We start from the raw sequence: 14,728 nt of genomic DNA on the forward strand, positions 1-14,728 counted from the left end.
GGATGAGGGCAGAGGGGTCTTACTCCTAGACCCAGAGGAAGGACAGGAGGATGAGGGCAGAGGGGTCTTACTCCTAAACCCAGAGGAAGGACAGGAGGATGAGGGCAGAGGGGTCTTACTCCTAGACCCAGAGGAAGCACAGGAGGATGAGGGCAGAGGGGTCTTACTCCTAGACCCAGAGGAAGGACAGGAGGATGAGGGCAGAGGGGTCTTACTCCTAGACCCAGAAGAAGGACAGGAGGATGAGGACAGAGGGGTCTTACTCCTAGACCCAGAGGAAGGACAGGAGGATGAGGGCAGAGGGGTCTTACTCCTAGACCCAGAGGAAGGACAGGACAGGAGGATGAGGACAGAGGGGTCTTACTCCTAGACCCAGAGGAAGGACAGGAGGATGAGGGCAGAGGGGTCTTACTGGGAATGGGACAGTCTGTATCTACCACACATGCACTCGTGACTCAGGGTCTAGATTCTACATGGTTACTTGGTGCTGAGGTTGTAGCTGTGGCTGTAGAGGCCTCCTCCTCTGATGACTGTAGGGGAAGACAGGGGGTGTTGGCCTGGCCGGATGGGCTTAGCTGGAAGACAGAACATAGTCATCAATACAAACACACACTGCCACCCCCACACACTCCACCAACCCACCCTCTCCTCCCTCCCCTCCCCCCTCCCTCCCTCCCTCCCTCCCTCCCTCCCTCCCTCCCTCCCTCCCTCCCTCCCTCCCTCCCTCCCTGTCTCCCCCCTTCCCTCCCTCCCTCCCTCCCTGTCTCCCCCCTTTCCCTCCCCCCTCCCTGTCTCCCTCCATCCTTACCGATCTGAGCAGAGTTTCCTCTCCTGGCCATGTTCTTGGCCCTGACGACCTCCTTGATGCGGTCCACCTCTAGCTGGTAGCGTTTCCTGTCCCTCATAGCGTTCTCCTTGGCATCCTTCAGGGCATTCTCCAGGGCCTTGACCCGCTCGGCCGTGGCCCGCAGACGCTTCTCCAGCTTGGGAAGCTCGCAGCGCAGGTCCGCGTTGTCACGCACCAACTGGGAGGGAGAGGGGGGACACAGGGAGGGAGGGAGGGAGGGAGGGAGGGGGGGGAGACACAGGGAGGGGGGGGGGGACAGGAGGGAGGGGGGAGGGAGGGAGGGAGGGAGGGAGGGAGGGAGGGAGGGAGGGAGGGAGGGAGGGAGGGAGGGAGGGAGGGAGGGAGGGAGGGAGGGAGGGAGGGAGGGAGAGGGGGGACACAGGGAGGGAGGGAGGGAGAGGGAGGGAGGGAGGGAGGGAGGGAGGGAGGGAGGGAGGGAGGGAGGGAGGGAGGGAGGGAGGGAGGGAGGGAGGGAGGGAGGGAGGGAGGGAGGGAGAAACAGAGATATGAGGGTCAGCTTACGAAGCTTGGGAGGGAGGGAGGGTTAATAAATCAATCAAAGTATTTATCATTTTGAACAAATCAAAAACAGAGATATGAGGGTCAGCTTACGAAGCTTGCAGCGCAGGTCCGCGTTATCACTGCCAGAAGGGGGCAGGAATGTTAATAAATCAATCAAATGTATTTATCATTTTGAACAAATCAAACAATCAGACAATACATTTTCTCCACCTGCAAAGATGTCCCAGTACAGTACCTGCTTAATAATGTCCCAGTGCAGTACCTGCTTAATAATGTCCCAGTACAGTACCTGCTTAATAATGTCCCAGTACAGTACCTGCTTAATAATGTCCCAGTACAGTACCTGCTTAATAATGTCCCAGTACCTGCTTAATAATGTCCCAGTACCTGATTAATAATGTCCCAGTACAGTACCTGCTTAATAATGTCCCAGTACCTGCTTAATAATGTCCCAGTACCTGATTAATAATGTCCCAGTGCAGTACCTGCTTAATAATGTCCCAGTACAGTACCTGCTTAATAATGTCCCAGTACCTGCTTAATAATGTCCCAGTACCTGATTAATAATGTCCCAGTACAGTACCTGCTTAATAATGTCCCAGTACAGTACCTGCTTAATAATGTCCCAGTACCTGCTTAATAATGTCCCAGTACCTGATTAATAATGTCCCAGTACAGTACCTGCTTAATAATGTCCCAGTACAGTACCTGCTTGTGGACTTTAGTGAGTTGCTCCAGGTTATTCTCCAGGAAGGAGATCTTCTGTTTCTGGGCGGCGCTGCCCACTCCATCCTCACAGTCCAGCTCTGCACTCTGAACACAACAGGAGAGAAGAGAAACATCAGTCAGTCTGTCAACACAAAGCACAGACTACAGACTACAGAGCACAGACTACAGAGCACAGACTACACACTACAAAGCGCACACTACAGAGCACAGACTACAGAGCACAGACTACAGACTACTGCCAACTCTGCACTCTGGACACAACAGGAGAGAAGACAGACAGTCAATACAGACTACAGACTACTGCCCACTCTGGACAGAACAGGAGAGAAGACAGTCAATACAGACTACAGACTACTGCCCACTCTGCAATCTGGACAGAACAGGAGAGAAGACAGTCAATACAGACTACAGACTACTGCCCACTCTGCACTCTGGACAGAACAGGAGAGAAGACAGTCAATACAGACTACTGTGCACTCTGGACAGAACAGGAGAGAAGACAGCCAATACAGACTACAGACTACTGCCCACTCTGCACAGAACAGGAGAGAAGACAGACAGTCAATACAGACTACAGACTACTGCCCACTCTGCACTCTGGACATAACAGGAGAGAAGACAGACAGTCAATACAGACTACAGACTACTGCCCACTCTGCACTCTGGACATAACAGGAGAGAAGACAGACAGTCAATACAGACTACAGACTACTGCCCTCTGCACTCTGGACATAACAGGAGAGAAGACAGACAGCCAATACAGGCTACAGACTACTGCCCACTCTGCACTCTGGACATAACAGGAGAGAAGACAGACAGTCAATACAGTCTACAGACTACTGCCCTCTGCACTCTGGACATAACAGGAGAGAAGACAGACAGTCAATACAGACTACAGACTACTGCCCTCTGCACTCTGGACATAACAGGAGAGAAGACAGACAGTCAATACAGGCTACAGACTACTGCCCACTCTGCACTCTGGACATAACAGGAGAGAAGACAGACAGTCAATACAGGCTACAGACTACTGCCCACTCTGCACTCTGGACATAACAGGAGAGGAGAGAAACATCAGTCAGTATATTAACACAGAGCACAGACTACACACTACAGAGCGCAGACTACAGACTACAGAGCACAGACTACAGACTACAGAGCGCAGACTACAGACTACAGAGCACAGACTACACACTACAGAGCACAGACTACACACTACAGAGCACAGACTACAGAGCGCAGACTACACACTACAGAGCACAGACTACACACTACAGAGCACAGACTACAGACTACAGAGCACAGACTACAGACTACAGATCACAGACTACAGAGCACAGACTACAGAGCACAGACTACAGAGCACAGACTACAGACTACAGAGCACAGACTACAGAGCACAGACTACACACTACAGAGCACAGACTACAGACTACAGAGCACAGACTACAGAGCACAGACTACAGAGCACAGACTACAGAGCGCAGACTACAGACTACAGGTCCTCACTGAAAGACAACAGACTACAGACGAGTATCTCTGACATTCTGCAGACAGGTTGGGGCATTCTGATACACAGCCTCTCTTACATGGGGGAATACCTCCTTACCTTCTTGACGCGTGTTGTGAGGTCTTGAACAAAGAGCCTGCGTAGGTTATGAAGAGTCTGCAGCTCTTTGGCCTTTCAAGACAAAACAGAGAGAAGACACACTTGTGCTCAGTGTGAAACGTTGAAATGGACATATATGATGTATTGGTTTATCTGCAAGACTTAGGAAGTGAAGAGCTATAGTCAGCCAGCCAGCCAGCCAGTCAGCCAGTCAGCCAGCCAGCCAGCCAGCCAGCCAGTCAGTCAGTCAGTCAGTCAGCCAGCCAGTGAGTCAGCCAGCCAGCCAGCCAGCCAGCCAGCCAGCCAGCCAACAGAGTCAGTCAGTCAGTCAGCCAGCCAGTCAGTGAGTCAGCCAGCCAGTCAGTGAGTCAGCCAGCCAGCCAGCCAGGCAGTCAGTCAGCCAGTCAGTGAGTCAGCCAGCCAGCCAGCCAGCCAGCCAGCCAGTCAGTGAGCCAGCCAGCCAGCCAGTCAGTCAGTCAGTCAATCATAGAGCCTTGACGTACCACAGTCTCCTCCAGTCCCTTGAGGTCCTGTCTGGCCTGCTCTCTCTGCTCGTTGAAGATGACCAGCTTCTGGAGCTTCATGTCCTTCTCCTGTTCCTCCACCTTCAGCTTCTCATGGTCAGACATCAGCCTCCTCTGCTCCAGCATCAGGCCCTGGTTCAGACTGGGAGAGACACAGAGGTAGAGGAAAGGTAGGGGAGAGGTAGGGGAGAGAGGTAGGGGAGAGGTAGGGGAGAGGTAGGGGAGAGAGGTAGGGGAGAGGTAGGGGGGGAGAGGTAGGGGAGAGGTAGAGGAGAGGTAGGGAAGAGGAGAGGTAGGGGAGAGGGTGAAAAGGAGAGGGTGAAAAGGAGGAGAGAAAATACTAAGTTATAGAGGCTTTATGGAGCTTTATAAGGCCTATATAGATGCTTCAGATGTAATGACCTTTCATTTAGTACTGCATTATGACAGCCTGTAAAGAATTTGTGAAGCCTTTATGAATGCCTTATCAAGCCTTTATTAATGCCCTATGAAGCCTTTATGAATGCCCTATGAAGCCTGAAGCCTTTATGAATGCCCTATGAAGCCTTTATAAATGCCATATTAAGCCTTTAGGAATGCCCTATGAAGCCTTTATGAATGCCCTATTAAGCCTTTATGAATGCCCTATGAAGCATGAAGCCTTTATGAATGCCCTATGAAGCCTTTATGAATGCCGTATGAAGCCTTTATGAATGCCCTATGAAGCCTGAAGCCTTTATGAATGTCCTATGAAGCCTTTATGAATGCCCTATGAAGCCTGAAGCCTTTATGAATGCCCTATGAAGCCTTTATGAATGCCCTATGAAGCCTTTATGAATGCCCTATGAAGCCTTTATGAATGCCCTATGAAGCCTTTATGAGTTTCAGTTAGAAAAGTGTTGTCAAACACAGAGAGTCAACGGACAGTATATATAGCTTCTCACTCTGTGAGTTCATCCAGCGTCCTCTGTTTGACATCGATCTCGTCCCTGAGTCGGGCCAGCTGCTTCTGGTGGGCCTCTCTGTGAGCCTCCATCTGCTGTTCTAGAGTCTTCTACGGGATGGACAGGAGGGCGGATCAGAGGACACACACAGAAGACACACACACGGGTAAATCTAATCTGTTTCTCCAACAGAATAATCATCCTACTTCCAGATCCACCTTGTGGACGTCTTAATCCCAGGTTTAATCACCTTAACCTCCTCTTCACCCTCCAGTCTACTGACGTGCTCCTTCTCCGTGTCCACCACTGACACCTCGTGCATTTTCTCTGAGGAACAACAATGTGACCAACAATGTGACCAACAATGTGAAGCATGTTATAAAGGAAGCAGTGGTGTGGATAGAGGGGATGTGTAGAGGGAGTCGTGCGTCTCACCCTGAGCGTGCATCTTGGCCAGCTCCTCAGTCAGAGCGTCCTGACTCTCCTCCAGCCGTCTCTTCTTCTGTTCCATGTTCTGCATGTAGTCTGTCAGGGACTTGATCTTGGCCTGGTGCTACAGCACAACACACCAACACAGGGTCAGCGCTTCAAAACCTTCCCTGTTGTCACACCTACTGAACACAGCCCTGTTTGGCCGTTTTGTAGGACTTTGGCAGAGAGTGAAAAGATATTCAGAGACTCAACGTAGGACAATGAAAGTGCATTTCTGCATCGGCCTTTAGAACGCTTCACAATGAACCTGGTCCCTCTGTTACCTGGGAGATGAGCAGCTGACAGGAAGCCAGCTCCTTCTCGTTGGCGGCCATCTTGCGTGAGGTGTCACCCTGGGAGCTTTCCAGCTGCTTGGAGCGGTTCACCAGAGACTTGACCTCTGACCTCATCTTACTGATGTAGAGACGGGTCATGGTGAACTCTTCCTCAATCACTCCACCGTTACCGTTCCCCTCAGCCATCTAGACAGGAAACAGAAGACTGCATATAAAGCCTGGGGGATGAACAGTAGGATTAGAACAGTCGAGGAGGAAGATATACTGCTAGGAAACTAAAGAGCATCAACTCTGACTCATGTTGTGGAGAGGTTTGCTAGCTACACAGGTCAACGATGTTACAAACCGTTAAGTTGACAGGACTGTTGTGAATGGGTCTGTTTGTATTTGGTTCGGTGTGTGTGTGTCTATGTGTATCTGCTGTGTAGGTCCCCTCACCACCTTGATGTCGCTGGTGCCCATGGTGGCTCCTATCTCACTGAGGTCTCTGAGCAGCAGGTGGAGGATCTCTGCGGCTCTCTTCTTCTGGTGTCCACTGAGCTCCTGGAGCGTGGTCAACTCCATCTGAACTGACAACAGGACCGTCTGGGGAACACAGATCAGTCACATGCCAGTTGTCCTTCACCGCATCATTAAGGACCCTCTATATACGGTTCTAGTACCTCATCGATCCACAGGGGAAACTTGGGAAGACTCATTAGAACATAGGTATATGGATCACCCACACATCAGGGGGTACCTCGGCAGAATAAAATGTCATTAAGGACCCTCTATATACGGTTCTAGTACCTCATCTATCCACAGGGGAAACTTGGGAAGACTCATTAGAACATAGGTATATGGATCACCCACACATCAGGGGGTACCTCGGCAGAATAAAATGTCATTAAGGACCCTCTATATACGGTTCTAGTACCTCATCTATCCACAGGGGAAACTTGGGAAGACTCATTAGAACATAGGTATATGGATCACCCACACATCAGGGGGTACCTCGGCAGAAAAAAAATGTCATTAAGGACCCTCTATATACGGTTCTAGTACCTCATCTATCCACAGGGGAAACTTGGGAAGACTCATTAGAACATAGGTATATGGATCACCCACACATCAGGGGGTACCTCGGCAGAATAAAATGTCATTAAGGACCCTCTATATACGGTTCTAGTACCTCATCTATCCACATGGGGAAACTTGGGAAGACTCATTAGAACATAGGTATATGGATCACCCACACATCAGGGGGTACCTCGGCAGAATAAAATGTCATTAAGGACCCTCTATATACGGTTCTAGTACCTCATCTATCCACAGGGGAAACTTGGGAAGACTCATTAGAACATAGGTATATGGATCACTCACACATCAGGGGGTACCTCGGCAGAAAAAAATGTCATTAAGGACCTCTATACGGTTCTAGTACCTCATCTATCCACAGGGGAAACTTGGGAAGACTCATTAGAACATAGGTATATGGATCACCCACACATCAGGGGGTACCTCGGCAGAATAAAATGTCATTAAGGACCCTCTATATACGGTTCTAGTACCTCATCTATCCACAGGGGAAACTTGGGAAGACTCATTAGAACATAGGTATATGGATCACTCACACATCAGGGGGTACCTCGGCAGAATAAAATGTCATTAAGGACCCTCTATACGGTTCTAGTACCTCATCTATCCACAGGGGAAACTTGGGAAGACTCATTAGAACATAGGTATATGGATCACTCACACATCAGGGGGTACCTCGGCAGAATAAAATGTCATTAAGGACCCTCTATATACGGTTCTAGTACCTCATCTATCCACAGGGGAAACTTGGGAAGACTCATTAGAACATAGGTATATGGATCACCCACACATCAGGGTGTACCTCGGCAGAATAAAATGTCATTAAGGACCCTCTATACGGTTCTAGTACCTCATCTATCCACAGGGGAAACTTGGGAAGACTCATTAGAACATAGGTATATGGATCACCCACACATCAGGGGGTACCTCGGCAGAATAAAATGTCATTAAGGACCCTCTATATACGGTTCTAGTACCTCATCTATCCACAGGGGAAACTTGGGAAGACTCATTAGAACATAGGTATATGGATCACCCACACATCAGGGGGTACCTCGGCAGAATAAAATGTCATTAAGGACCCTCTATATACGGTTCTAGTACCTCATCTATCCACAGGGGAAACTTGGGAAGACTCATTAGAACATAGGTATATGGATCACCCACACATCAGGGGGTACCTCGGCAGAATAAAATGTCATTAAGGACCCTCTATATACGGTTCTAGTACCTCATCTATCCACAGGGGAAACTTGGGAAGACTCATTAGAACATAGGTATATGGATCACCCACACATCAGGGGGTACCTCGGCAGAAAAAAAATGTCATTAAGGACCCTCTATATACGGTTCTAGTACCTCATCTATCCACAGGGGAAACTTGGGAAGACTCATTAGAACATAGGTATATGGATCACTCACACATCAGGGGGTACCTCGGCAGAATAAAATGTCATTAAGGACCCTCTATATACGGTTCTAGTACCTCATCTACCCACAGGGGAAACTTGGGAAGACTCATTAGAACATAGGTATATGGATCACCCACACATCAGGGGGTACCTCGGCAGAATAAAATGTCATTAAGGACCCTCTATATACGGTTCTAGTACCTCATCTATCCACAGGGGAAACTTGGGAAGACTCATTAGAACATAGGTATATGGATCACTCACACATCAGGGGGTACCTCGGCAGAATAAAATGTCATTAAGGACCCTCTATATACGGTTCTAGTACCTCATCTATCCACAGGGGAAACTTGGGAAGACTCATTAGAACATAGGTATATGGATCACTCACACATCAGGGGGTACCTCGGCAGAAAAAAATGTCATTAAGGAACTCTATACGGTTCTAGTACCTCATCTATCCACAGGGGAAACTTGGGAAGACTCATTAGAACATAGGTATATGGATCACCCACACATCAGGGGGTACCTCGGCAGAATAAAATGTCATTAAGGACCCTCTATACGGTTCTAGTACCTCATCTATCCACAGGGGAAACTTGGGAAGACTCATTAGAACATAGGTATATGGATCACCCACACATCAGGGGGTACCTCGGCAGAATAAAATGTCATTAAGGACCCTCTATATACGGTTCTAGTACCTCATCTATCCACAGGGGAAACTTGGGAAGACTCATTAGAACATAGGTATATGGATCACCCACACATCAGGGGGTACCTCGGCAGAATAAAATGTCATTAAGGACCCTCTATATACGGTTCTAGTACCTCATCTATCCACAGGGGAAATTTGGGAAGACTCATTAGAACATAGGTATATGGATCACCCACACATCAGGGGGTACCTCGGCAGAATAAAATGTCATTAAGGACCCTCTATATACGGTTCTAGTACCTCATCTATCCACAGGGGAAACTTGGGAAGACTCATTAGAACATAGGTATATGGATCACTCACACATCAGGGGGTACCTCGGCAGAAAAAAATGTCATTAAGGACCTCTATACGGTTCTAGTACCTCATCTATCCACAGGGGAAACTTGGGAAGACTCATTAGAACATAGGTATATGGATCACCCACACATCAGGGGGTACCTCGGCAGAATAAAATGTCATTAAGGACCCTCTATATACGGTTCTAGTACCTCATCTATCCACAGGGGAAACTTGGGAAGACTCATTAGAACATAGGTATATGGATCACTCACACATCAGGGGGTACCTCGGCAGAATAAAATGTCATTAAGGACCCTCTATACGGTTCTAGTACCTCATCTATCCACAGGGGAAACTTGGGAAGACTCATTAGAACATAGGTATATGGATCACTCACACATCAGGGGGTACCTCGGCAGAATAAAATGTCATTAAGGACCCTCTATATACGGTTCTAGTACCTCATCTATCCACAGGGGAAACTTGGGAAGACTCATTAGAACATAGGTATATGGATCACTCACACATCAGGGGGTACCTCGGCAGAATAAAATGTCATTAAGGACCCTCTATATACGGTTCTAGTACCTCATCTATCCACAGGGGAAACTTGGGAAGACTCATTAGAACATAGGTATATGGATCACTCACACATCAGGGGGTACCTCGGCAGAATAAAATGTCATTAAGGACCCTCTATATACGGTTCTAGTACCTCATCTATCCACAGGGGAAACTTGGGAAGACTCATTAGAACATAGGTATATGGATCACCCACAAATCAGGGGGTACCTCGGCAGAATAAAATGTCATTAAGGACCCTCTATATACGGTTCTAGTACCTCATCTATCCACAGGGGAAACTTGGGAAGACTCATTAGAACATAGGTATATGGATCACTCACACATCAGGGGGTACCTCGGCAGAAAAAAATGTCATTAAGGACCTCTATACGGTTCTAGTACCTCATCTATCCACAGGGGAAACTTGGGAAGACTCATTAGAACATAGGTATATGGATCACCCACACATCAGGGGGTACCTCGGCAGAATAAAATGTCATTAAGGACCCTCTATACGGTTCTAGTACCTCATCTATCCACAGGGGAAACTTGGGAAGACTCATTAGAACATAGGTATATGGATCACCCACACATCAGGGGGTACCTCGGCAGAATAAAATGTCATTAAGGACCCTCTATATACGGTTCTAGTACCTCATCTATCCACAGGGGAAACTTGGGAAGACTCATTAGAACATAGGTATATGGATCACCCACACATCAGGGGGTACCTCGGCAGAATAAAATGTCATTAAGGACCCTCTATATACGGTTCTAGTACCTCATCTATCCACAGGGGAAACTTGGGAAGACTCATTAGAACATAGGTATATGGATCACTCACACATCAGGGGGTACCTCGGCAGAAAAAAATGTCATTAAGGACCTCTATACGGTTCTAGTACCTCATCTATCCACAGGGGAAACTTGGGAAGACTCATTAGAACATAGGTATATGGATCACCCACACATCAGGGGGTACCTCGGCAGAATAAAATGTCATTAAGGACCCTCTATATACGGATCTAGTACCTCATCTATCCACAGGGGAAACTTGGGAAGACTCATTAGAACATAGGTATATGGATCACTCACACATCAGGGGGTACCTCGGCAGAATAAAATGTCATTAAGGACCCTCTATATACGGTTCTAGTACCTCATCTATCCACAGGGGAAACTTGGGAAGACTCATTAGAACATAGGTATATGGATCACCCACACATCAGGGGGTACCTCGGCAGAATAAAATGTCATTAAGGACCCTCTATACGGTTCTAGTACCTCATCTATCCACAGGGGAATCTTGGGAAGACTCATTAGAACATAGGTATATGGATCACCCACACATCAGGGGGTACCTCGGCAGAATAAAATGTCATTAAGGACCCTCTATATACGGTTCTAGTACCTCATCTATCCACAGGGGAAACTTGGGAAGACTCATTAGAACATAGGTATATGGATCACCCACACATCAGGGGGTACCTCGGCAGAATAAAATGTCATTAAGGACCCTCTATATACGGTTCTAGTACCTCATCTATCCACAGGGGAAACTTGGGAAGACTCATTAGAACATAGGTATATGGATCACCCACACATCAGGGGGTACCTCGGCAGAATAAAATGTCATTAAGGACCCTCTATATACGGTTCTAGTACCTCATCTATCCACAGGGGAAACTTGGGAAGACTCATTAGAACATAGGTATATGGATCACTCACACATCAGGGGGTACCTCGGCAGAATAAAATGTCATTAAGGACCCTCTATATACGGTTCTAGTACCTCATCTATCCACAGGGGAAACTTGGGAAGACTCATTAGAACATAGGTATATGGATCACCCACACATCAGGGGGTACCTCGGCAGAATAAAATGTCATTAAGGACCCTCTATATACGGTTCTAGTACCTCATCTATCCACAGGGGAAACTTGGGAAGACTCATTAGAACATAGGTATATGGATCACCCACACATCAGGGGGTACCTCGGCAGAATAAAATGTCATTAAGGACCCTCTATACGGTTCTAGTACCTCATCTATCCACAGGGGAAACTTGGGAAGACTCATTAGAACATAGGTATATGGATCACCCACACATCAGGGGGTACCTCGGCAGAATAAAATGTCATTAAGGACCCTCTATATACGGTTCTAGTACCTCATCTATCCACAGGGGAAACTTGGGAAGACTCATTAGAACATAGGTATATGGATCACCCACACATCAGGGGGTACCTCGGCAGAATAAAATGTCATTAAGGACCCTCTATACGGTTCTAGTACCTCATCTATCCACAGGGGAAACTTGGGAAGACTCATTAGAACATAGGTATATGGATCACCCACACATCAGGGGGTACCTCGGCAGAATAAAATGTCATTAAGGACCCTCTATATACGGTTCTTGTACCTCATCTATCCACAGGGGAAACTTGGGAAGACTCATTAGAACATAGGTATATGGATCACTCACACATCAGGGGGTACCTCGGCAGAATAAAATGTCATTAAGGACCCTCTATATACGGTTCTAGTACCTCATCTATCCACAGGGGAAACTTGGGAAGACTCATTAGAACATAGGTATATGGATCACTCACACATCAGGGGGTACCTCGGCAGAATAAAATGTCATTAAGGACCCTCTATATACGGTTCTAGTACCTCATCTATCCACAGGGGAAACTTGGGAAGACTCATTAGAACATAGGTATATGGATCACTCACACATCAGGGGGTACCTCGGCAGAATAAAATGTCATTAAGGACCCTCTATACGGTTCTAGTACCTCATCTATCCACAGGGGAAACTTGGGAAGACTCATTAGAACATAGGTATATGGATCACTCACACATCAGGGGGTACCTCGGCAGAATAAAATGTCATTAAGGACCCTCTATATACGGTTCTAGTACCTCATCTATCCACAGGGGAAACTTGGGAAGACTCATTAGAACATAGGTATATGGATCACCCACACATCAGGGGGTACCTCGGCAGAATAAAATGTCATTAAGGACCCTCTATACGGTTCTAGTACCTCATCTATCCACAGGGGAAACTTGGGAAGACTCATTAGAACATAGGTATATGGATCACCCACACATCAGGGGGTACCTCGGCAGAATAAAATGTCATTAAGGACCCTCTATATACGGTTCTAGTACCTCATCTATCCACAGGGGAAACTTGGGAAGACTCATTAGAACATAGGTATATGGATCACCCACACATCAGGGGGTACCTCGGCAGAATAAAATGTCATTAAGGACCCTCTATATACGGTTCTAGTACCTCATCTATCCACAGGGGAAACTTGGGAAGACTCATTAGAACATAGGTATATGGATCACCCACACATCAGGGGGTACCTCGGCAGAATAAAATGTCATTAAGGACCCTCTATATACGGTTCTAGTACCTCATCTATCCACAGGGGAAACTTGGGAAGACTCATTAGAACATAGGTATATGGATCACCCACACATCAGGGGGTACCTCGGCAGAAAAAAATGTCATTAAGGACCCTCTATATACGGTTCTAGTACCTCATCTATCCACAGGGGAAACTTGGGAAGACTCATTAGAACATAGGTATATGGATCACTCACACATCAGGGGGTACCTCGGCAGAATAAAATGTCATTAAGGACCCTCTATATACGGTTCTAGTACCTCATCTATCCACAGGGGAAACTTGGGAAGACTCATTAGAACATAGGTATATGGATCACCCACACATCAGGGGGTACCTCGGCAGAATAAAATGTCATTAAGGACCCTCTATATACGGTTCTAGTACCTCATCTATCCACAGGGGAAACTTGGGAAGACTCATTAGAACATAGGTATATGGATCACTCACACATCAGGGGGTACCTCGGCAGAATAAAATGTCATTAAGGACCCTCTATATACGGTTCTATTACCTCATCTATCCACAGGGGAAACTTGGGAAGACTCATTAGAACATAGGTATATGGATCACCCACACATCAGGGGGTACCTCGGCAGAATAAAATGTCATTAAGGACCCTCTATATACGGTTCTAGTACCTCATCTATCCACAGGGGAAACTTGGGAAGACTCATTAGAACATAGGTATATGGATCACTCACACATCAGGGGGTACCTCGGCAGAAAAAATGTCATTAAGGAACTCTATACGGTTCTAGTACCTCATCTATCCACAGGGGAAACTTGGGAAGACTCATTAGAACATAGGTATATGGATCACCCACACATCAGGGGGTACCTCGGCAGAATAAAATGTCATTAAGGACCCTCTATATACGGTTCTAGTACCTCATCTATCCACAGGGGAAACTTGGGAAGACTCATTAGAACATAGGTATATGGATCACCCACACATCAGGGGGTACCTCGGCAGAATAAAATGTCATTAAGGACCCTCTATATACGGTTCTAGTACCTCATCTATCCACAGGGGAAATTTGGGAAGACTCATTAGAACATAGGTATATGGATCACCCACACATCAGGGGGTACCTCGGCAGAATAAAATGTCATTAAGGACCCTCTATATACGGTTCTAGTACCTCATCTATCCACAGGGGAAACTTGGGAAGACTCATTAGAACATAGGTATATGGATCACTCACACATCAGGGGGTACCTCGGCAGAAAAAAATGTCATTAAGGACCTCTATACGGTTCTAGTACCTCATCTATCCACAGGGGAAACTTGGGAAGACTCATTAGAACATAGGTATATGGAT

At 47.2% G+C, this 14,728-nt stretch overlaps 1 protein-coding gene across 1 annotated transcript in view; it reads right to left on the reverse strand.

Annotated features, from left to right (window-relative positions):
- Positions 1 to 255: 255 nt before the first annotated feature.
- Positions 256 to 14,728, reverse strand: part of LOC139402481 (kinesin heavy chain-like) — a 47,557-nt gene continuing 33,084 nt past the window's right edge. Inside the window, exons 16-25 of the mRNA XM_071146442.1 lie at positions 6,360 to 6,506; positions 5,910 to 6,107; positions 5,590 to 5,707; positions 5,405 to 5,481; positions 5,155 to 5,264; positions 4,211 to 4,373; positions 3,708 to 3,779; positions 2,078 to 2,182; positions 809 to 1,025; positions 256 to 575 (exon numbers count right to left, since the gene is read on the reverse strand). Coding sequence (XP_071002543.1) covers positions 478 to 575; positions 809 to 1,025; positions 2,078 to 2,182; positions 3,708 to 3,779; positions 4,211 to 4,373; positions 5,155 to 5,264; positions 5,405 to 5,481; positions 5,590 to 5,707; positions 5,910 to 6,107; positions 6,360 to 6,506 — 1,305 coding nt within the window. The 3' untranslated portion in view covers positions 256 to 477. The remainder of the gene's footprint in view (positions 576 to 808; positions 1,026 to 2,077; positions 2,183 to 3,707; positions 3,780 to 4,210; positions 4,374 to 5,154; positions 5,265 to 5,404; positions 5,482 to 5,589; positions 5,708 to 5,909; positions 6,108 to 6,359; positions 6,507 to 14,728) is intronic.

Source organism: Oncorhynchus clarkii, unplaced genomic scaffold, assembly GCF_045791955.1.
Source record: "Oncorhynchus clarkii lewisi isolate Uvic-CL-2024 unplaced genomic scaffold, UVic_Ocla_1.0 unplaced_contig_8869_pilon_pilon, whole genome shotgun sequence".
Classification (NCBI taxonomy): domain Eukaryota; kingdom Metazoa; phylum Chordata; class Actinopteri; order Salmoniformes; family Salmonidae; genus Oncorhynchus; species Oncorhynchus clarkii.